Source organism: Rhinolophus sinicus, chromosome 9 (genome assembly GCF_057876585.1).
Source record: "Rhinolophus sinicus isolate RSI-liver-muscle chromosome 9, RSI-T2T, whole genome shotgun sequence".
NCBI classification, from domain to species: Eukaryota; Metazoa; Chordata; class Mammalia; order Chiroptera; family Rhinolophidae; genus Rhinolophus; species Rhinolophus sinicus.
Genome location: NC_142509.1, coordinates 22,408,518 through 22,432,305, shown reverse-complemented (window position 1 = coordinate 22,432,305; position 23,788 = coordinate 22,408,518). Strand labels below are relative to the sequence as shown.

Genomic DNA, 23,788 nt, shown 5'->3' with positions numbered 1-23,788 from the left:
TCCCCCCTTAAGTAGGCGCAGTGGCTTACATATGGAGACCTTAGGCTCTGTCACAGCATCTGGCTCTCCGTGTCTCGCGGTCCCGTTTAGGCTGTTCCCCATTTTGCACCATTCCTGATGGCACTGCAGCAAGAACCTGGTTCCTCTTCCATGGGATGGCAGACCCAGGGCTCTGTTGAGTTTCTGCCACATCATTGGGCCAAATAGAGCCATTCCGTCTCCCTGGTTTCCCACCTCCTTGCCTGTGGCTACGCTGTCTCCTCCTCCTGGACTGATTCCAGCGTGGCACAGACTGGTGAGGGGACTTTCCCAGGGTCCCACAGCAAGTTAGTCAACGGGTCCCAGCTAAGGTCTGTCTCCTTCAGGTGGGCCTGGGTGGGGGCAGGGCAGCAGCTGGGGGACTGGATTTCAGTGGTGGCAGGCACCTCTGTGATGGCTGGGACATTCCAGGTGCTCAGCAGCCCTCAGCCCTGCACGGGGTCACGGGCCTTGTGTTTTTTGCCAGGGCTGGGAAAGGAGGGACCGTTTCAGGTGACCCTTCTCAGCCTGAGCCCCCCGCCCCACCAGACTTTCCTTTGTGGCCTCGAGCCCAGGGTCAGCAGGTTCCCAGGCTGGGGCCTTCACAGAGCCACGGACCGTGGCTTCGGAGACGGGGAGGAGACGGGAGCTGAGGCCTCTGGGATGGAGTCAGGGGCCAGGCTAGGCCATCCACATTCCTCGGTTCAAATCCGGCTCCACCACGCACCAGCTCTGTGACATGAGCAGTTTCTTTCCTCTTCCTGAGCCTCATTTACCCCTCTATAAAATGGGGGGTGCCTTCCTGGCTCACCATAGGAAGATGTAAATACCCTTAGCATACAATATGTGCTTAATATGTACATTGCAATATGCTTTTTAGTTGGCATTTGTTGAAGTCAGTCCTCCATGCTGGGGACGCTGTGTAACAGCCGGGACCCAAGAATAGGTGAGACAGGGCCTTTTCTCTCGAATGCCAGGAGAGGGGCGGGGCCGAAATGAATCACTAGCTGAATTCCACGTGACAGGTAGACAAAGTGCTACAGGATCCAGGGCAGGGAACCATCAGTTCTGTGACAGATGGAGATGGGAGTAGGGAGTGTCAAGGGGAGAGGTGACAGCACAGCGGAGCTTTGGAGGTAGGCGGTGCCGCGTGGAGAAGTGAGGGAAGGCTACCCCGGGCAGTGGGCCCAGCATGAGAGCAAGAGCCTGGAGGTATGAAATCTACAGCAGACGTGGGCACAGGAGATCTCAAGGACTCAGGGTGAATGGGGTAAGCAAGGGAGCGACACAGCCAGGTTTCCAGTTTATGGTACTCCCTCTGGGGAGAGACACGGGCAAAATAGAGGAACCACTGCTGCTGTCCAGGTGGGAGGCAGGATGCAGTGGAAGCCTGGACAGGTTGGGTTGAGAAGGGAGAGGCCCTTCAAAGATGCCCTGTTCCCATCTTGCCCCCTGAAGCTCATTCCCCAAGATCTCCCGAGAGCCAGAGCTGGACCGGAGCTGAGCCGCCAGCACACCCACCTTCTCTAGGGCTGTGGAATTAACTCCTTAGCCACCGAAGCACAGAAACTCCCACTGGGTCCCAAAGGACTCTGAGAGCTCAGGGGTCTCTGCCTGGAGACTCAGGGCTCCTGGAGAGAACACAGACCTTCTCACTTGTCCTCCCAGCGTCTTGGGCAGGGGACTCCACATGGCACCTCAGCTTCTTCTCTGGGGGTCTCTTTCAGGAACTGGTGCTCATACGTGGTGACCCGCACCATCTCGTGCCACGTGCAAAATGGCACCTACCTTCAGCGAGTGCTGCAGAATTGCCCCTGGCCCATGAGCTGCCCCGGGAACAGGTGAGTGAGCCTGTGAAGGAGCTGATGGCATTCCAGGGGTAGGCACAACATGGGCAAAGGCCTGGTGGTAGTGGGAGGGCATTGGGAGTGCCCAGGAAGGCTAGGACCCCGGGGTGGGTGGAGCAAAGGGAGCGTTGGCCCTATGCCCATTCTCAGCACCTCTCCTTGTACTCTTGGGGTACCCTGGAGGGCTTCCTGGGGGAGGGGTCCCACCATTCACCCACATGCCTTCTCTCAGCAAGCATTCCCTGCTAGGGATAGGCTGGCCCAGCTTGCGGGGCTTCCTGTCTAGTTGGTGTCCAGATCCCCACAGCTGGAACGTTGGGAAGGAGTGAAAGGGCTGAATCCTAGAATGTAGGAGGAGAGAGGCTCCAAAGGGGCCCAGAGGTGGCAGAGGACCCTGCGGGCTCTGGGTTTGTCCCCACGGACAGTGGGAGAAACAGCAGAGGACCCTGTCTGAGCCAGGCCACCTGGGCACTCTTTCAGCTACAGAACCGTGGTGAGACCCACATACAAAGTGATGTACAAGACAGTGACCGCCCGAGAGTGGAGGTGCTGCCCCGGGCACTCGGGGGCTAGCTGCGAGGAAGGTAGGACTGCCCCCCGGTGTGGGCCAGGGGCTTCCCCAAGGGTGTGTGGGAGGGAGCTGTAAACTGTTGCTTAGTCGCTAGGTACCGCAGTGTACAATGCCATGCACACTGGGGTACCCCGCGTAGAGCTGCCAGCGAGGCGCAGCTCGGACACAGTTGGCACCTGTTGTCTCCTGGGTGTTGACCCCCTGCCTCATGAGAGACGCTCGGACCCCTGGAGAAAATTCCTACGTGCTGTGTAGCTCACACCTTGAGTCACACCATCGCAAGCCTTTCCTCCACACCTGGGGAAAGCCGATGCAGACATTTATATGGGATATAGTAACAGACAGCGCATGGAAGCAGAGCTCCACTTAGGTCAGTGGGTCAGCAAGGTGGGGATGGTTGTACTCTTCCTGCAGGTGACGAAACAGGCTCAGGAAGGCAGTGGACACACAGCTCCTAAGTGGCAGTCAGGATTGGAACCCCAGTCTGCCTGGCTTCCCCCAGGTCCTCAGGGATGGGAGGACTCAACTGGGTGTCCAATGTATGGTGTGCATCCCAGGCAGAGGGACCCGCTTCCCCCACCCCCTTTTCTGTGTGCCATGGGGTGGCTCAGAGGTGAGCACCCAGCAGGGGCACAGAGGAAGCAGCCCGGGCCTCCCTGTCTCTCTGCTAAGTGGTCCAGGCTGCACCCACCTTGGCGGCCGGGCGGAACCCAGTGAGAGAAAGGTTTTTAAACACCACGGACTGTGTTCCCAGGAATGGCCCAAAGAGATTGGGCTCGGCTAGAACCAGCCCGAGAACGAGGTGTGTGAGAACCTCAACAGAAGGAGGCAGTCAGGGCCCCAAAGCAGCATGTTAATGTCATCGCCGCAAGACATACTCTGATGCCAGAACCACGAGCATCTGAATCAAGGAACGTGTGAAACATGGCCTCTGAAATCAAGGAAACGTGATGCTAACAGAAGTCGCCATTCCTAGGTGCTTCTTGAAAGATTTACGTGCTTCACCTCCCTGGGACCCCACAACAGCCGCGGTTCACAGAGGGGGCAACAGAGGCCCAGAGAGGTGGAGTCACATGCCCAGAGTCACATGGGGTGGGGGGCAGGGCTTACCAGAAAGTAGAGCAGGGAGAAGGCCTGACAGGTTCCGATGAGGGGTGGGGGAGTCCCGAGTGGAGCTGGGGAGGAGTGGGGCGGCCAGGGAGAAGGAAGCAGCCCAACGCCCAGCAGGGGTCCTGTACAGAGAGGCAGCCACCAAGGCCAGTGTGGGAGGCTGGGAGAGGCAGGCATGAAGGGGAGCCAGGTACAGCACCCCCTGTCCCTGCTGGGAGGAAGAGGGGAAGGCAGGGCCCTGGGGGCCAGGAGGAGAGCCAACCAGGAGGAACTGCTGCCAAGGAGGCCACAGAGGAGCTGGTGGTGGGGAGGGGGCAAATCTCAGGGTGTGGGGGTCACCTGGCCTAGAGGGCCTGAGCCCAGGCAGGACCTGCTCAGACAAAGGCTACTCTGTCCCTGGCTCCTCTCCCAAGGACAGACCTTCCCAGGTCTGCAGGGCCATCATAGCGCAGGTGAGGGCAGACAGGTGGGAGCAATACCTATGCCCTGGAGTCCAACAGCTCGAGGCCTTGCATCTGGGAGCCAGAGTAAGGGCTGGGAGCTCTGCCAATGGAGAGGCAGGGGTGCAAGAAGGGCCAGGCCAATGCCAATGTCAGCCAGCTCCCTCCTCAGGGCCTTCAGGGCTTCATGGGCCAGGCCAGCTCTACCATACACCAGCTGTGTGGCCTTGGGCCGGGGGACTTCCTGTGCATTGTGTAAGTCATTGTGCAAGGGTGCAGGGCTAGGGGGCGGGGAAGCTGCAATTCAAGCAGCACTCGTCTCATGCCCACTCAGAGGGAGCGGAGCCTTCTCTAGAGAGCACCACGCTGCTGTGTACTCTTGCGGCAGCCTGGGGCACCCCGTCCTGAGCCTCAGTGTCCTCACCTGTGAAATGGGCAGGATAATAGAGCCTGCCTCCCAGGGATGTTGTGAAAATGAAATGAAGCAGTAAAGACCTGCAGGTGGTACGGTAGCCCATAGTGGGCACTGCATGATGACTGATGGGACAGGAAGGGCCTCTCACCACCCACAGGGTCAGAGCTGAGTAAAGGGATGCCCTGGCCTGGATATTCTGGAAAACTGTTCTGCTAGAGCCCTGGGAATGGGGTGGGGAAGCATGGGGACATTGCTAGCCCATCCTGGGCCCTGCCCTTCCTCTCACAGCCAGGTTCAGGCCAGCCTCCCCCAGCTGTTTCCCCTGCTGGTGACCGCCCTCATGGTCTGCCCAGTGCTGTGACATGACCCTGGGGCCATAGAGCTGCGTCACCAGGGGCAACAGAAGCAGCCTGTGGTGAGCTGAAGGAGGAGAGGGAACACCCACCATTCCAAAATCCAGCCCTGGATCAGTTGCTCTCTGCTGTGTGACCTGGGGCAAGTCACTTTACCTCTCTGAACCTTATCTCTATCTGGAAGTCACCCAAGATTGAAAAGTGCCTACCTCATACCTTATTATGAGGACCAGACTTACAGCTTGCTTATAGTAGATGCTCTGTAAATGTCTTCTTCTCTCCTCTTCAGCCCCTGTGCTGGGGGTTCTGTGGTGGCTCTCAAGAACTGCCCTGCCTCCCACCTCTGAGACCCCACTTCTCAGTCAGCTGCTCAGCAAACAGGCCTTGAGTCTCCAGACCTGACCTTGGTGAGGCCATGGACTTCAAGGCTCTTAGCCCTGGTTTTCCCATCTGCATAATAAGAACGTTCACTCTGTGATGAGTGAGGATGGTCTCTGATGTTTATGACAACCCGTGGCCTTAATTTTACAGATGGGGAAACTGTGGCTCAGAGAGGTGAAGGGGCTGGCCTGGGGCCACTCAGCACATGAAAACCAGGATTGGGACCTGCCTAACCATGGGTCAATCAGGGGCTCCAGGCTTTGGCAAGTGGGGCTAGATGGCAGGGAGGGAGCCTGGCTGAGGCTCTCAACTGGCTGCCTGCTCCTCCACCCCCAAAACAATGAGCAAGGAAGAGCCAAAACCAAAGTATCATGTGGGCTGGTCCTGACCCGCTGAATGGCCTGGGCTGGTGAGCTTTGCTGAGAACAGGGCTGCTGTGGCCACCATGTCCCCTTGCCTGCAGGGGCTCTCTGCAGACAGGTCTCTCGCCCATCAGCCCCATTGTTCAGACACTGACAGTGAGGCTCAGAGAGGGTGTGGGTCTCACGCAAGGTCACACAGCAAGAAGCATTATGGCCAGGATTCTCCCAGGGCTCTAACCTGAGGTCTGCGGCATCCCCCTGCCTCAGACTGCAGGAATAATGACAAGGAGAAGAAACATTCCCACCATCCTCCATGCCAGGCACTGTGACTTGTACTCACCTGCATCATGTCATCACGTCACGGTACAGAAGGTCCAGATGTGGAAACTGAGGCTGGGAGAGGGGAATGCCTTTCTTAGGGTCACATCTGAATAAAAAGCCCAGTATGATCTGGAGCCAGGGTCTTTGCTCTGCAGCAGCGCTGACTGAGGACTTCCAGGGGGATATGTTCCAACATTTGGGGCACCAGGAGGCTGGCAGAAGCCAATCTCAGCTCCAGCCTCCCCCAAACAGAAAGAGGAATAGGGTCTCCCTTGCCCTCCTCCTCCATGGGGCCCCTGGGAGCCAGGCTGCTTCTGTGTCTCTCTCACTGTCCCACTGTCCTCAGCACACATGTCCCTTCCCCATCTGTGGATCCCCACAGCCTTGTCTTCCATGATGGGGAACCAGAGAGCAAAAAAGTTTGCCCAAGGTCACACAGCAGAAAAGCTTAAGAACAGACTAGAGGATCCAGCCTGGGCCCTTCTTGGGTCCTTGGTCTCCCCCCATCCAGGGCCAGGCCCTTCCCACACATGTCTTTCAAACCCTAACCACGTGCCATACCTGTGCTTTACTCTGTGGATTCAGAGTCCCGAGGGCTAAACACTAGGAATCGGCCCGCATCTGCTACCATCCACTCCACTCCTGTCTGGGCGGACCCAGAGGCCCCACCTCCCACCTCCTGTTCAGTGCATCCTCCACCCCCAGCCAGGCAGCTCCCCTCTTCGCCCTCCCGCATGCCCCAGCGATGTGCCCCAGCCTTGCCCTCTCCATGTTACCCCCGGCCCACATTGGCCCTTTCTCCCACCCCATCGCCTGGGTAGTGGTTTCTCCCTCTGCCTGTGACCTTGGAGCTCCGACCTGACTATGGTGACCCCCCCACCCCCACTGGCCATCACTACCCTTGTGTCTCCAGTGCCTGGCATGGACCTGGCATAAAGTGGGTGCACAGGAAATGAATGGGAACCTCTTTTTACCAAAGAAGAGGCCAGGCCAGTCGCAGACTGAAGTTTCCCAGAGGCCTGCTGGAGGGTTCTTGGAGCTCCCAGCCCCAGCCCTGACCCCAATCCCTGGCTCAGGCCAACAGCAGCAAATATTTACATTTGCAAAGTAAATTCCCTGAAAGAGAGACCTGGACTGGAGCTGGAGAGGCTATACCCCTGTGGCCTGTGGTTACTGGACCCAGCTGACCTGGGGGTGGCTTGTGAACAAGGAAGCCCCTTTTCTGGGAGAGAAAGTCAGAGATGGAGCCCACAGGCGCACCTCCCCCCCAATTTCTCACATCCCTCTTCCTAGCTTAGGGCAGGGTTTGAATCCCAGCTTCCCTAGTCCTACTGTGTGAACAGTTTCTTCTCTGTGGGCCTCAGTGATCTCATGAGGATCCAATGAAAAGGAGCATAGAGGCTTCTTATCTCAGTCCTGGCACTGGGCAGAGAAGGCAGCTGTTTATGGGGGCACAGGGCTAGAAACTGCAGACGGCACTGGCCTTGTGGAGGTCAAGACAGGGAGTGATAAGAGCCTCAAGTGGGGGCTTTGTGCCCTGGTCTGTCCAGGAAGGCTTCCTGGAAGAGGTGACATGGGAAGAGGTGACATGGGAGCAGCAGCTGTGGGGAGGGTCGTGGGGAGACTGGGTGTATGTGTGTGTGTGGGGAGCTGCTGGTGGGGACCTCCCAGGTGGTGGGAAGTGGCCTGAAGTCAGGCTCCCAGAGTGGATCTGGGGTTTGTGGTTCTGGAATCAACTTGAAGTTCCTGGGAGGGTGTGGTTGGGGCTGGGAAGAGGCCCTTCAGGATGGACCACCAGGCCAGGGTGAGGGGGACTCTCAACCCACTGCGACCTGCTCCAGGGACCCTGGCCCAACACCAGTAGGAGGGATGTGACAGTTTTGTCCTACAGGAGACCTCCCCCTCAACCAATGGCTTTTCCCCTACTGTGTGCTATAGGGCTATTTTATGACCTGGTTCATCCCTTAAAGTATTTCTGTCTATCAGAATTTGGGAGAGTTTTGGGGCTAATTTTTGTGAGTCCTGAATCCAGAGCCAATATTTTCTAGTTTTCTTGACAGTTTTATTTCTTTAAACTTTCTTCTTTCTTTCCTTCTTTTTTTTAAAAATTTTAACTCACAGTTCCTTTGAGCCAGTTACATCTGTGCTGCTGGTCAGACCATGTTTTCATTAGTTTTTCTGGTCCTCTCTGGCTTCCAGTGAAATGTCCAGAAGCAAATTAGTTGGAAAAGAATATTCAACCACAAGTTCATGAATTAGTAACTCGAGGACACCCTAGGTGACATGAGAACATTTAAATTCATTTACAAGAGAGTTATATCTGCCGTCCCATTATTTTGTATACTTGCTTTAAATTCATTTTCAGCCAGTGATTCATTCATTCATCAACAAAAGGTTTATCCAGACCACTGAGGCCCTACTGCACGCCGGGCCCTTTTCCAGGCCAGGCACAGGAGGGAGGAGGTCCCTGCTTTGGTGGGTGCATGTTCTAGCCAGGGGGGCAGGTGATCGGCAGGAGGCCGGAGATCTGGCACAGTAAATGACATGTTAGAGGGCAGAAAGTGCCATGGAGAAAAAAGGGAAACGATGGCAGAGTAGTAGGGAGGGCAGGCAGGGCCGGTGCTCTGCCAAAGCTTCTTCCAGAGAAAAATCCACCCCTACAGGCTTGGAGGATTGGCTGCTGCTTTTGGTTAACGTCCTGAAAAGAATAAGAGTATGGCCTTTTACTTCTTTACCTGGAAGCAAAGAGGATGAAGAGGGCTTGGCGGGGCCATTATTCTCAGAAACTAGCATTCTCGCTGGCACCAGGCCTCCCGGTGGGCCTTGGAGGCTGACTCAAGGTGCCAGGTGACCCAGGAGAGAGGAAGATGGGCTCTGGAGTTAGACTAACCTGGGTTCAAATCTAGGCTCCAGCCTTCAGGTGGACGACCGAGGGCCCATCACTTGACCTCTCTGCCTCGTTTTCCCCCAAGGTGAAATATTCATATCCACTCATCCATTTACCTGAGCATGGGGGACCGAGGAGTGGTAATACCAAGCTGCTCTGTGCCTGTTCCCCCATGTAAAGTGGAGGTGATACTGGCACCCCCTCATAGGGTTTTGAGGGTAACGAGTTCAGACTGTACATGTGAAGTGCTTAGAATTTCTGGGCCCAGTAGGACCGAGCTGGGCTTTGCAAAGCACTTAGCACTGGGCGTGGCTCACAGTGGCATCACCCCCTCCCATCCACAGAGCCCCCAACCTCTGCCCAGTCCTGTGCTGCCAACCCACCTTCCTCTGTCCTGGGAGAGATTTACCCCCTGAGCTGGGCTGAGTCACAGGTGCCTGAGGAGGGTATGCTGGGGATGCAGGCCCCGCCTGCACAGGCCCATGGTCTGACAGCGTCCCTGCTGGGGGCTGGCCAGAGGGACCAGTCTGGTTTGAGTTCCCGGTGTCTCTCACTCCCTGCACCAACCCACAGCCTGGCTCAAGCTGCCAGACCCACACCTTATTTGGGTCTTTTCTACCCCCAGACAACACTTTGTGGCCTTAAAAGGCAGGCCCAGGGGGCAGAGTGGGGCAGTTGCCACTGCTAGCTCCAGAGCACCTCCAGCTGTGCCCCCTACCCCTGGTTTATCCAGCCCATCCCTCCAGCCCCCCGAAACCAGACCAGCCAGGCAGCCTGCTCCTCATAGGGGTGGTGATGGGGGTGGGCTCCTGGAACGGGCCCCCCTTGTCCTCACAGGCAGCCAGACTCCCTCTGGTTTTCATTTAAAACCAGGGCTGGATACACTTCAGTATCTTCTTACCAAGTGGGGCAGGGAGAGTGTGGACAGCAATGTCGCAGCTGCCATTACTGAGTGCCTACTGTGTGCAAGGCCCTGTGTGTTCTCCGTGGGCCTTTTGCACACATTGCCGTCCTCAGGCCTCATACCAGCCTGGGAGATATAGTGGCCTTATGACCTCATTTTATAGATGGGAAAATAGGACCAGAGAGGACAAATCACACAACTCAGCAAATGGCAGGGCTGGGACCCAACCTTGCATCTGTTATCTCTAAGCTCTTAACACATGCAGCTTGCTGGGGTTGTTGGGGAAGCCCCCAGCCTCACCCATGGCCCCTACCCATTGTCAGCCCCTCTCCCCAGCCCATCAGGTTTGCAGCCTTGTTCCAGCTCAGCCCAGTTTATGCTGTGTGGCCCAGGTAAACTGTCCCACCTCTCTGGTCCTCTGTCTCCTTCTGCATTAATTGGAATACTGTGTTTCCCCGAAAATAAGACCTAGCTGGACCATCAGCTCTAATGCGTCTTTTGGAGCAAAAATTAATATAAGACCCAGTATTATATTATATTACCTAGTCGTATAAGACTGGGTCTTATGTTAATTTTTGCTCCAAAAGACGCATTAGAGCTGATGGTCTGGCTAGGTCTTATTTCGGGGAAACATGGTAGGATCCCTGCTGAGGCAGGAGGGGCGGAGGGCGGGGGTGGGGGTGGTCTGACCAAACATGCAGGCCAGCAGGCTCTCATCCCCACTCTCCCTTAGTTGCAGGCTCCTCTGGCGTCGTGGAGCCTGGCTGGTCGGGCAGTGCCATGCGGCGGATGGCGCTTCGGCCCACAGCCTTCTCAGGTGGGTCCTAGGGCAGCTGCTTGGGTCCCTCTGGGCTAAGGAAGGTCTGCAGGGGGCATGGGCAAACTGGGGAGTGCCCTAAAAGCCATCTGGATCCAGCAGTAGAGGGTCAGGAAGAGCACCCTGCCCTTGCCCACACTGGAAAGAAAACTTTGGCGGGGAGAGGAAGGGCCCCAGAAGAGAGTCTGGTCTGGGCCCCAGCACCCGGAGACCCCTGACCCCCAGACTCTTGCAGACTCAGGTCCAAGCCCCCAGTTTCCTCTTTTTATTTAAACTACACTTTTCTGAGCATCTTCAATGTGCAAGCACCATGCCAGGTGCTCTCCATTGTCTTGTTTAATCCTCAAAGTTGTGTCCCTACCCCCCTGGAAGGCATCACTGTCCCCATTTTAAAGAGGAGGAAGCTGAGGGTCAGAGAGAGGACCTGCCCCGCCTGAGGCCCCACAGCCAGGAAGGGGCAGCGCTGGGACTCAACCCCAGGTTTTGTGCCTGTTACACACTCATCCACCATTGCTCTGAGCTCAGTGTCCTCAGGTGTGAATGAGGGTGACGCTTGTCCTAAAACACAGGATATTGGTAAGGACTAGAGAGTCGGGCTTGTAAAGTGCTCAGCGGTACTGGGCAGCCAGGAGGCTCCAAAGCCTGCCGGAAGTGTTATGCATAACTAAGAAGTATCGCCACGGAGGCTGGAGGCACAGGGCTGCACAGTGGTCTGGAGGGACGGTCAGAGGGTGGCAAATCTGAGGCCAGTTCACTCCAGAAAACAATGTGTTGGTCCCCAAAGCCAGCAAGCCCAGGCCAGACTCATCCAGGTGGGAAGCAACAGGATTTCCTGCCCTGGCTTCCCGGAAATGAGTTATTTTGTTCGCAGAGGCTACAGGAGTTGGATCCCTGGTCCTGCGGTGGGAGATACCCACAGGGCGTGGTCCACCCGGGATAAGTTGTTCTCTGCAGCCCCTTCCCTGCACTGGGCTATCTCGTGGGTTGGGATAATCAGATGTTTGTCCGCTCCCTCCTTCCTGCCCAGGGACTCCAGGGGAACCTGGGATCCCTGGCCCCAGCCCCAGCCTCCTCCCTCCCACAGGTTGTCTCAATTGCAGCAAAGTGTCGGAGCTGACGGAGCGCCTGAAGGTGCTGGAGGCCAAGGTGGGTGAGCAGCTGCCTCTTTGCCCCTAACCTCTTCACCCCCTCCCTGCACCCCCTGCCCAACCTGCTCAGCGTTCCCACAACACCCATGGTCAGGCAGCTAACTTCCCTGCCAGGCACTCACCACCCTCCCTTCTGTTTCCATCCAGCTGTTTCGGCCTCCGCACAGTGCCCCTCCCCAGGAAGCCTGCTCACGGTCAGATAGCTGGACTGCTCTTCCAGGAGGCCCGTGAAGCTCCCCCTTGCCCCCCATCCCCATCGCAGCCAAATATTCATAGAGACCCCCCAGAGCTCCCGGCTGGGTCCCTCCTTGCTCTGTCACCTTCATCTTTTATCCTTCCTCTCCCATAATACTATCTTCCTACTTTCAAAAGCAAACTATCTATTGCACGTCTCAAATTATTTCAAGACAAAAAGTTTTTAACAATTAAAAACTACGACATTCTAAATTCAGAGACACAAGAATCTCAGAACTGTGGAAAACCTACCAGAAAACCATTCCCAGCAGTCACCTGTTCCCCCAGAGAGAGCGACTGTCAACATTTAAGCATCTTTTCTGCCAGATTTTCTAAACACACGTAGAGGCATATACACTTTGTCTGCATATCCTTTCCTCCATCATTCTCTCCTCTGGAAATTTGTCTTAAGATTAGATGCAAAGATGTTTACCAGTGTTACGTATTAATAGGGAAATTTGAAAACCAGACAACAGAAAGGGTGATTGCATAATTAGGGAGCATGGCTCAGTGGAATACTAGACAGCTGTGAACAACACCTCCATTTTCTAACCTGAAAAGCTGCCCCTGACGTATCAACTGGCAAAACCAAGCTTCTGGACAGAATGTGCTAGAACCCCAGTTATGAGGCGTGGGAGCCCCAGGAACTCCACACTGTTCCCCAAACTCCCTCCGAGAAGAAGCCAGCATGAGGGCAGCTCAGTCCTAGATCCAGGGTATGGTTCTCAGATCTTTCCGAGAGTTTCAGCTTTTCTCTGGACAGACCCACACGAACTTCCCACCCCCAGTGGGCATTCTGGCCTCTCTTTCATCCTCAGTCAGCGGCTCGGGGCGCCACCGACCTTTCAGAGTCTCCCCGACACTGCATCCAAAGTGTTTTTGTATACACCTCAGGCTATTTCATGTCAGACCCTCCCAAACTTCCCTCCAAAAATCCTTCCAGCCATCGTGCTTTAACAGTCCAAGAGAAGTTTCACATTATTTATGCAGGTATGATAGGGAAAAACCACACGGCCCGGTCACAGAACTCAACCTGAGTGGCAGTGGTGGTGGTGTGTAATGATTTTTCTATGATGAATGTGATGAATTGTGCAGTTTGAAAACCACAGTGGCTTCTGATGAAGTTCTGGGCCAAGCTGGGCTTCACTGGCTCCTGGGCCTCCTGCCCCTAACCCTGGGGCCCTTCGGCCAGCCTGTCCCTGGTGAGACCCTGGTACCCATCCCCTCTCTCTTTCTTTTCCTCCACAGATGGCGGTGTTGACAGTCACCGAGCGGGCAGTGCCCCCGACCCCAGCGGTCCCCGAGGACCTCGCTCCACTCTGGGGCTCCCCAGCTGCCCAGGGCAGCCCCGGGGATGGAGGCCTCCAAGGTGAGTGGGTCATTAGGGAGCACACACCCTTGTGGGAATGAACTGGGAAAGTGAGATGCCACTCCCCGCCCCGCTGCTGATTCCCACTTGACCCGCTTGTGGGCTGGGGTCTTCCCAGCTCACCAGTGGGCCTCAGGGAATGGTCTCCAGGGGTCCCTGAGCACTGGAGTCCTGGGAGGCAGCAGCCTCAGCAGACACTGCCCACGTCCCCCTGGTGGAACTTGGGGCAGGACTCTGGATGACACACATCTCTGCCTCCCCACCAACTCCAGGGCTACCGGGATCCAGAGAAAATATGAGGGCCCCCCTGCTCCCTCGAGATGGTAGGTACTGGCTGAGGGTGTCAGGGCCAGGGTTGGGGTAAGAGCAAGGCCAGAGCTAATGACATTTCTCCCCCAGATCGAGTTGGTACCCGGGGGCCTCCTGGGCCCATTGGCCCCAAGGGAGATACTGGTAGCCAGGGCCCGACAGGGATGAGAGGCCCACCAGGTGAGTGCCCACAGCACTGCCCTCCCCAGCTTCCCTGGCCAGCCCTCCAGGTGGACCCACACCGGGGCCTTCCTTCCCCGACCCTGACATAGCCAGAGGGGGCCCTTTCTACTCGCTTGTCTCAGCTCACCACCCTTCCAAGAGTGCCACACTCACACCAGGGCTCCCCCAAATCCTCTTTTACATTCACTCAACCCATATTCCCTAGGCACTTACTCCCAACAGGCTGTGAATTGGGCCTTGGGGTGGTGTCAGACCAGTCCCTGCCCTCCTGGAGTTCCCAGACTGGTGGGAGGGTGGGCTTAGGCAGAAGAGAGACAGCAGTACCTGCCCCATGTGACCAGGGTTCTTACTGGAGATGTTGCAGGTATGGGAACCCCAAGGAAGGAAGTCCAGACCCAGCCTGGTTGTGGTGGGGGGTGGGGAGGGCTTCCCAGTGGGGGTGACATCTTAGGTGAGGCCTAAAGAATGACCTGAAGTATACACCGGGCATAGCAAAGGGAGAACTGATAGAAGCAACAGCTTGTGCAAAAGCCTGAAAGGGAGAGAACGTTCTAGAAATCAACATTTGCTAAGCGCCGACTTTGGACCAAGTGTCCATTGTCCAAAGCCTCCAGAGGAGGACTATGTTCTTCCTGCCAATAGACTGTTAGGGAAGTAAGTGCCAGGATCTGCCCTCTCGTACCTGCTGCCCCAGGCTGTCTTGTCCTGCCCCCTGGCGGCCACCCTGGTCCTCTCTGCCTCCTGCACACCCACAAACCCCCCTGGTTCTGTTGCAGGTCCACAGGGCCCCCCAGGGAGCCCTGGCCAGGATGGAGCTGTGGGTAACCCTGGAGAGAGGGGCCCTCCGGGCTCACCAGGGCCTCCTGGCCCCCCTGGACCCCCAGCCCCTGTTGGACCACCCCATGCCCGGATCTCCCAGCATGGTGAGTCCCTTGGGGTCACAGCAGATCGAGGTAGAGGTGGGATGAAGCTGGTATAACCATCACCACGGGGCTGCTGCTGTCTACCAGGCACCTTCTGTATAGCAGGCTTGCCCTTGGTCAGCCAGTGTCCCCCAATCCTCCAGTGGGTGCTGTTGTCCTCCTCTGTTCACTGATGAGGTAAACTAAGGGCCAGAGAGAGGAAATCACACAGCCAGGGCACTGGGGGCCGGCTTCAAACCCAGGTGGCCTCCAGAGCCTGTGCTCGGAACCACCCATCATCAGGTCCTCCCTCCAAGGCTTGAAGCTGGCCAGGATCCATCCCTCAGAGCACAGGGAAGCTCAAGGCCCAGCAGCAGGGAGCGAGCCCAGAGCTCCCAAGGCCACAGCCATGCCCCTGTGCTCAGAGAGGCTCTGGCGCGCTCTGCCTAGCTGGGCCCTTGTGTGCCCTTCGCCTCTTCCCCAGCCTGACATACATGTGTACTGCCAGAGGGCAGAGCTTGGACTGCTGTGTTCAACCCCATCTGGCTCATATCTTTGGTGCATGACCAGGCAACATTCATTCATTCCCCTGTTCATTCCATCTCACCATTCATTCTCCCTCTCAGAGCCTCAGTTTTCTCATCTGTACAGTGGGGATAGTGACTGTGCTAGCCTCCCAGAGCTCTGTGACATTCATGCCCAGAAGCATGGCCCAAAGTGCGTAGTCAATACATAGTAGTTTTTGTTATTATTCCCATTTGACATGTGGCATTACAGGCTCAGTGAGGTGGAGAATCTTACTGGATGTCCCCAGCTAGACTACAGCAGGCTTAGAACCCTGGTCTCCTGCCACCTGGTCCTGTATGGCCAACATTTTCCTCATTCCCCACCCTTGGAGCAGGTGCCCAGTGGCCCCAGCCATGCTGCAGGCTGTCCCACAGGTCAGTCAAAGCTGGCTTGGCAGAGGTGGCAGGTGAAAACTGACCACCCCCACTTCACTCAACCCTGCCCAGCCTTTCCCTGCCCATTCTCCATCTTTTTTCCCCCAGGGGACCCATTTCTGTTTAACACCTTCACTGAGACCAACAGCCAATGGCCCCAGGGACCAGCTGGGCCCCCAGGTCCCCCAGGGCCCATGGGTAAGTTGAGTCCAGGTCTGGGGTAAGGGGTGGGGTTGAGGGATGGCAGAGGGGTTAGGGCTGTGACTATCAGAAGGGAGCTGATCGTGGACTTCCTGGCATTGTACTCTGCTTCGGTCCTGAGGACATCCCGTCTTTTTCCAGGTCCCCCGGGACCTCCTGGTCCAATGGGCATCCCTGGGAATCCTGGACATGTGGTGAGTATCTCTGCAAGTACTCCCACTCATCTGTCCATCCATCCACCCACCCATCCACCCATTATCCATTCACCCTTTCTTTCATTCGTTCGAGCATGTATGGAGCACTTAATATGCAAGCTACTTTCTATAAATCTCATTCAATCCGTGTAACAAGAACCAAGAAAGGCAGAGATTCTTGCCCTAGGGCTATGGCTAGCACATAGTAACTTCCAGAACAAGGTGGGCACTGTCTGAGTCCAGGGCCACAGCTCTGAACACCGAGCTATATGCCAGGCATTCTCGCTGTGTGCCAGGCATTGGGTATGTGGTGAAGGGCCTGGAAGGCCCGGCCAAGCTTGCGCTCCCCACCCCGACCCTTCTGCCCCCCAAGTCCCTGCCCAGTCTACCCTGCCCAAGCACGAGGTTGAGGCCCTGTCTTGTTGCTCAGGGACCCCCAGGCCCCACTGGACCCAAAGGAATCTCCGGCTACCCAGGAGAGAAGGGCGAGAGAGTGAGTACTGAAGCGGCCCCCAGGTGGGGGATTCTGGCAAGTCTTGGGAGCCTCCCCCAGATCTAACTCCATTCCTTTCCTCCCTCCCACACAGGGACTTCGTGGGGAGCCCGGCCCCCAAGGCTCCATGGGGCAGCGGGTGAGTGATGCCACCCACCCTGCAGCACCCCCTCCAGGATCCCACTGGCAGAAACCGCTGCTCTGACTCCACGCCCTGTGGCCAGAGCCCCTCTCTGTGTGGTCCAGGGCATGCTCCGTCTCCCTCGCGCTGTGTCTCTGCACCCGCTCTTTCCCTCTCTTTTTCTCTATGTCTCTAACTCTGACTCTGTATTTCTCTCTTTCCCCATCTCCCCAACTGTGATTGTAGATTTGTCTATTTCTCCTTTTAGTTGGGTCAGTTTTTGTTTCATTCAAGATTTTATTGTCTTCTTGGTCCTTTTATCTTTGTAAAATGAGTATCTTCCTCTATGGTAATCCTCCTTGTCTTAAATTATACAGATACTTTGTTTTATATTAAAAGAGCCATGCCAGCTTTCTTATGCTGTTTGCATGGTGCATCTTTTCCAGTCCTTTTCCTTTCAGCCTGTCTGCGTTGTTCTGTTTAAAATGCATCTCTTGTAAACAACACATATTTGAGTCTTGCTTTTTTTTAAACAGTCTGATGTTGAGTTTACATTTAATGATATGTGTGATTATTGATATGATTCCATTTAAGTCAGCCATCTTGCTATTTGTGATCTATTTACACCAATCTCTTCTTTATTTCTCCCCCCCCTTTTGTTCCTTCCTTCTTTTAGGTGGAGTACTGTTTACAATTCTGCTTTATCTCTGCTAATGACTTTTCAGCTATACTTCTTAGTGTTACTTTTTTATGGTTGCTCTAAGAATAGCAACATGTTTCCACGGCTGATCACAATTTACTTGAATTAATATTATACCATTTCATATATAAGTAGGAACATTACAACTGTATAATTCATCTCCCTCTGTCCTTGTGCTATAGCTGTCATGTATTTTACTACTGCATTTGTTACAAACCCCACAGCATATTGGTGTTATTGCTTTAAACAGTCAGTTGACTTTTTAAAAAATTAAGAAAAGAAAGAAAAATAGTCTTACGTCTGTTGATATATTTTTCATTTCTTTATACTTTCCTCTGGTATCATTTCTCTTCAGCCTAAAGGATATCCTTTAGTCTTTCTTGTAGTGTGGGTCTGCGGACAACAAATCCTCACTGCTTTTGTTTATCTAAAACTGTCTCACTTTACCTTAATTTTTTTTTAAATTTTATTGGGTAACAATGTGTTTTTCCAGGACCCATCAGCTCCAAGTCAAGTCGTTGTTTTCAATCTAGTTGTGAAGGGAGCAGCTCACTGGCCCATGATGTGGGAATTGAACCAATAACCTTGGTGTTATGAGCGCTGCACTGTAACCAACTGAGCCAGCCAGACACCCACCAGCAGCTCAGCTCCAAGTTAAGCTGTTGTTTTCAACCTACTGTTTTTTTCCCAAAAATAAGACCTAGTTGGACCATCAGCTCTACTGCGTCTTTTGGCAAAAATTAATATAAGACCCAGTCTTATTTTACTATAATATAAGACTGGGTTTTATATAATATACTATAATATAAGACTGGGTCAATATAAATATAATATAATATAATATAATATAATATAATATAATATAATATAATATAATATATATAATATATATAATAAATATAATATAATATAATATAATATAATATAATATAATATAATATAATATAATATAATATAATATAATAATACCAGATCTTACATAATGTAAGACCAGGTCTCCTATTAATTTTTGTTCCAAAAGATGCATTAGAGCTGATGGTCCGGCTAGGTCTTATTTTCGGGGAAACACAGTAGTTGTGGAGGGGGCAGCTCACTGGCCCATATGGGAATCGAACTGATGACCTTGGTGTTATGAGCACTGCGCTCTAACCAACTGAGCCAACCGGCTGCCCTTACCTTAATTTTTGGAAGATATTTTCACTGGATATAAAATGATAGGTTGGCAGTTTCCCTTTTAGCACTTACATGATGTTGTTCCATGGTCTTCTGGCTTACATAAACCATTATAATTTCTCACGAGAAGTTGGCAGTCATTCTTATTGTTGTTCCCCTGTATATAATATATCTTTTTTCTTTGGCTTTTAAGATTTTTCTCTTTACTCTTGGTTTTCAACAGATGATGTGGTTGGATGTGATTTTCTTTGTATTTATCCTGTTTTGGGTTCTCTGAGATTTCTGGATCTGTAAGGTTGCTGGGGTTTTTTGTTTTTATTGGTTGTTTTGTTTCATTAATGAAAAGATTAAATTTAAAAATAAAATTAAAAATGTAAATATAAATATAAAATTAAAAATTCATTTAAAAATAATAAATTAAAGGTAATTAATTTGCTGGGTTCATAGCAAAATTGAGTGGAAAGTTCAGATAATTCCCTGTCCCCACACATGCACATCATTCCCCCCTGCCCCCGCAACTATCAACATCCCCTACCAGGGTGGTACCTGCGGTACAGCTGATGAACCCACATTGACGTGTCATTATCACCCACCATCCATAGTTTACATTAGGGTTCACTCTCGGTATTGTACTTTCTATGGCTGTTGACAGATGTATAACAGCATGTGTCCACCATCATGCAGAATAGTTTCACTGCCCTAAAAATAATCCGTGCTCTGCCCAATCATCCCTTCCTCCCCTCTAACCCCTGACAACCACTAATCTTTTTACTGTCTCCATAGTTTTGCTTATTCCAGAATGTCATATACTTGGAATCATACAGTATGTAGGCTTTTTAGATTGGCTTCTTTCACTTAGTAATATGCATTTCAGTTTCCTCCGTGTCTTTTCATGGCGTGATAGCTCATTTCTTTTTAGTTCAGAATAATATTTCATTGTATGTAGTACAGCTTATTTACCCATCACCTACTGAAGGACATCTTGGTTGCTTCCAAGGTTTGGCAATTATGAATAAAGCTGCTATAAAGATCCAGGTGCAGGTTTTTGTGTGGACATACATTTTCAGTTTATTTAGGTAAATACCGATGAGTGCGATTGCTAGATCATATAGTAAGAGTATGTTTAGTTTTGTAAGACAATAAAAATAAAAAGAAAATTAAAGAAAAAAAAGAAATAGCCAAACTATTTTCCACAGTAACATAGTGTTTTGCATTTCCGCCAGTTACAAATGAGAGTTCCTGTTATTCCACATCCTGACCAGCACACACACACACACACACACACACACACACGGTGCCAAAAAAAATGTACACACATTTTAAGAAAGGAAAACTGTATTAAAATTGTAATACTCAATATATACTGATAACAAAAGATGAATACAAGTCACATTTGACTTCTGCAATTACAGGAGGTGCTCAAAGTGGTTACCATCAGCATAATTTTAATACAGTTTTTTCCTTTCTTGAAATTTCTAATGCATTTATATATATATATAAAATATATATATGGTGCATTTTCCTTATTCATCAGTGGATGCTTAGGTTGTTTCCATCCTTGATTGTTGTAAATAATGCTGCAATAAAAATGGGAATACAGCTATCTCTTACAGATAGTGGTTTTATTTTCTTTAGATATATACCCAGAAGTGGGATTGCTGGATCATATGGTGGTTCTTATTTTTCATTTCTTGAGGAACCTCCCTACCGTTTTCCATAATGACTGTACCAGTTTATATTCCCACTAAGTGTAAAGAGTTCCCTTTGCTCCACATCCTCACCAGCATTTGCTATCTATCCCTTGTCTTTTTGATAGTAGATATCCTAACAGGTGTGGTAAGGCAGTTTCTCATTATGGTTTTGATTTGTATTCCCTGATGATTAGAGATGTTGAACATCTTTTCATATACCTATAGTCCATTTGTATGTCTTCTTTGGAAAAATGTCTATTCAGGTCCTTTGCTCATTTTTAAATTGGGTATTTGGGGATTTTTTTGCTATTGAGTTGTATGACTTCCTTACATAGTTTAGATATTATCCCATTATTGGATATGTGGTTTGCAAATATTTTCTCCCATTCCATAGGTTGCCTGTTCAGTTTGTTGATGGTTTTCATTGCTGTGCAAAAACTTTTTTTAATTAGGTTGTTTTCTTATTGTTGCATCTTAAGAGGTATTTGTATATTTTGGATAATAGTTCTCTATCAGATGTGTGTTTTGCAAATATTTTCTCCTAGTCTGTGGCTTATCTTCTCATTCTCTCAGTATTGTCTTTTGCAAAGCAGAAGTTTATAATTTTAACAAACTCCAGCTTATCAATGATTTCTTTCATGGATCATGCCTTTGGTGTTATATCTAAAAGCACCAGTGCCATACATAAAATCTTCTAGGTTTCCTCCTATATTTTGTTCTAGGAGTTTTATAGTTTTGTGTTTTACATTTAGGTCTGCGATCTATTTTGAGTTAAATTTTGTAAAGGATGTAAGGTCTGTGTCTAGATTCATTTTTGCATGTAGGTGTCCAATTGTTCCGGCATCATTTGTGTAAAAGACTGTCTTTGCTCCATAGTATTGCCTTTGCTCATTTGATAAGTTGACTGTATTTATGTGGGTCTATTTCTGGACTGTCTGTTCTGTTCCATTGATCTGTTTGTTCTTTTGCCAATACCACACTGTCTTGATTACTGTAGCTTTCTAGTAAGTCTTAAAGTTGAGTAATGTCAGTCATCTGACATTGTTTTTCTTCAATATTGAGTTTACTATTCTTGGTCTTTTGCCTCTCCATATAAACTTTACAATTAGTTTGTGAATATCCACAAAATAACTTGTTGGGATTTTGATTGGGATTGTATTGAACCTGTAGATCAAGTTGGGAAAACTGACATCTTAACAATGCTGAGCCTTCCTATCCATGAACATGGAGTATCTCTCCATTTGTTTGGTTCTTTTATCTCTTTCATCCGAGTTTTGTATAGATCTTGTACCTATTTTGTCAGATTTATACCTAAGTATTTCATTTTGGGGATTGCTAATATAAATGGTAATGTGGTTTTAATTTCAAATTCAAACTTCAAACTTGTTCATTGATGATATATAGGAAAGTGATTGACTTTGTATCCTACAACCTTGTTACCATTGTTTATTAGTTCCAAGAATTTCTTTGTCGATGCTTACAGATTTTCTGTATAGATGACCATGTTACCAGCAAACAAAGACAATTTTATTTCTTTCTGTATACTTTTTGTTTCCCTTTCTTGTCTTATTGCATTAGCTAGGACTTCCAGTATGACAGTGGAAAACATTGGTGAGAGGGGACATGCTTACCTTGTCCCTAATTTTAGCAGTAAAGCTTTTAGTTTCTTATCATTAAGTATGATGTTAGGAGTATATATTTTGTGGATGTTCTTTATCAAGTTAAGGAAGTTCCCCCTCTATTCCTAGTTTACTGACTTTTTATCATGAATGGGTGTTATTGGATTTTGTCAAATGCTTTTTCTGCATCTATTATTATGATCATGTGATCTTTTTTCTTTAGCCTGTTGAAGTGACTGGTTACATTAATTGATTTTCAAGTGTTGAACCAGGCTTGCATACCTGCAGTAAATCCCACTTGGGCATGATGTATAACTCTTTTTATACATTGCTGGATTTGATTCGCTAATATTTTGTTAAAGATTTTTACATATGTGTTCATGAGAGATGTTGGTCTATAGTTTTCTTTTTTTGAATGCCTTTGTCTAGTTTTGGTCTTAGGGTAATGTTGGCCTCAGAATGAGTCAGAAAGTATTCCCTCTGCTTCTATCCTCTGAAAGAGATTTTAGAGAATTGGTATAATTTTTTCTTAAACGTTTGGTAGAATTCAACAGTGAACCCACCTTGGCCTGATGTTCTCTGTTTTGAAAGGTTATTAATTATTGATCCAATTTCTTTAATAGGTATAGGCCTATTCAGATTGTCTACTTCTTCTTGTGTGAGTTTTGGCAGATTGTGTCTTTCAAGGAATTGGTCTATTTCATCTGGGTTATCACATTTGTGACCAGAGTTTTTCGTAATATTCCTTTATTAATTTTTTAAGGTCCAGGGAAATCTAATGATGTGCCCTCTTTCATTTCTGATATAGTAATTTGTGTCTTTTCTCTTTTTTTCTTAATTGTCCGAGCGAGGGGCTTATAAATTTTATTAATATTTTCAAAGAATTACCTTTTGGTTTTGTTGATTTTTCTCTATTGATTTCCTGTTTACAATGTCATTGATTTCTGCTCTAATTTGTATTATTTCTTTTCTTTTGCTTCCTTTGGGCTTAATTTGTTCTTTTTTTACTTGCCTAAGGTGAACCTTAGATTATTGGTTTTAGATCTTTCTTCCTTTCTAATTATGCATCCAATGCTACATATTTATCTGTAAGCACTGCTTTCACTGCATCCCACAAATTTTGATGTTGTAATTTTATCTTCGTTTAGTTTAAAATATTTTAAAATTTCACTTGAGATTTCTTCTTTGACCCATGTGTTATTTAGAAGTGTGTTGTTTTAATCTCCAGTGTTTGGGGATTTTCCAGTTATCATTCTGTTATTGATGTCTAGTTTAATTCCATTGTGGTCTGAGAACAAGCACTGTATGATTTCTATTATTTTAAATTTGTTGAAGTATATTTTATGGCCCAAAATGTGGTCTATCTTGGTGAATGTTCCATGTGAGCTTGAAAAGAATGGTATTTGCTGATATTGGGTGAAATAGTCTATAGATGTCAATTCTATCGAGTTGATTGATGGTATTATTGAGTTCAACTATGTCCTTACTGATTTTCTGCCTGCTGAATCTGTTCCATTTCTGACAGATGGTGTTCAAGTCTCTAACTAATAGTGGATATATCGATTTCTCCTTGCAGTTCTATCAGTTTTGATCTCATGTATTTTGATTCTCTGTTGTAAGGCACATTCATGTTAAGGATGATTATGCCTTCGTGGAGTATTGATCCCTTCCTTTATCATTACATATTGTCCCTCTTTCTCCTTGGAAACTTTCCTTGCTCTGAAGTCTGCTCTGTCTGAAATTAATATAGCTACTCCCACTTTCTTTTGATTAGTGTTAGAATGGTTTATCTGTTTGCTTTTAATATGTGTGTCTTTATATTTAAAGTGGTTTCTTGTAGACCAGATATAGTTAGGTGTTGTTGTTTTTTTATCCACTCTGACAATCCTGTCTTTTAATTGATGTGTGTAGACCATTGGTGTTTAAAGTGATTATTGATATAGTTGGATTAATATCTACCATATTTGTTACTGCTGTTTTCTATTTGTTACTCTTGTGTTTTTTTCCTCTTTTTGCCTTCCTTACTTTATTTTGCCTTTTGTTGTTTTAATTGATCATTTCATATGATTCCATTTTCTCTCCTT

At 49.7% G+C, this 23,788-nt stretch overlaps 1 protein-coding gene across 9 annotated transcripts in view; it reads left to right on the top strand.

Moving 5' to 3' along the window:
• Nucleotides 1-23,788, top strand: part of EMID1 (EMI domain containing 1) — a 45,054-nt gene that overhangs the window by 5,688 nt on the left and 15,578 nt on the right. For 5 of the 9 annotated variants that reach the window (XM_019743021.3, XM_074321383.2, XM_074321382.2 and 2 more), the window contains exons 2-13: nucleotides 1,746-1,859; nucleotides 2,346-2,449; nucleotides 10,343-10,426; nucleotides 11,511-11,572; nucleotides 13,057-13,177; nucleotides 13,450-13,500; nucleotides 13,577-13,666; nucleotides 14,446-14,592; nucleotides 15,621-15,710; nucleotides 15,855-15,907; nucleotides 16,338-16,400; nucleotides 16,495-16,539. In XM_019743021.3, the coding sequence (XP_019598580.3) occupies nucleotides 1,746-1,859; nucleotides 2,346-2,449; nucleotides 10,343-10,426; nucleotides 11,511-11,572; nucleotides 13,057-13,177; nucleotides 13,450-13,500; nucleotides 13,577-13,666; nucleotides 14,446-14,592; nucleotides 15,621-15,710; nucleotides 15,855-15,907; nucleotides 16,338-16,400; nucleotides 16,495-16,539 (1,024 nt within the window). The remainder of the gene's footprint in view (nucleotides 1-1,745; nucleotides 1,860-2,345; nucleotides 2,450-10,342; nucleotides 10,427-11,510; nucleotides 11,573-13,056; nucleotides 13,178-13,449; nucleotides 13,501-13,576; nucleotides 13,667-14,445; nucleotides 14,593-15,620; nucleotides 15,711-15,854; nucleotides 15,908-16,337; nucleotides 16,401-16,494; nucleotides 16,540-23,788) is intronic. The other 4 variants (XM_074321385.2, XM_074321386.2, XM_074321384.2 and 1 more) reach the window with 1 other exon arrangement.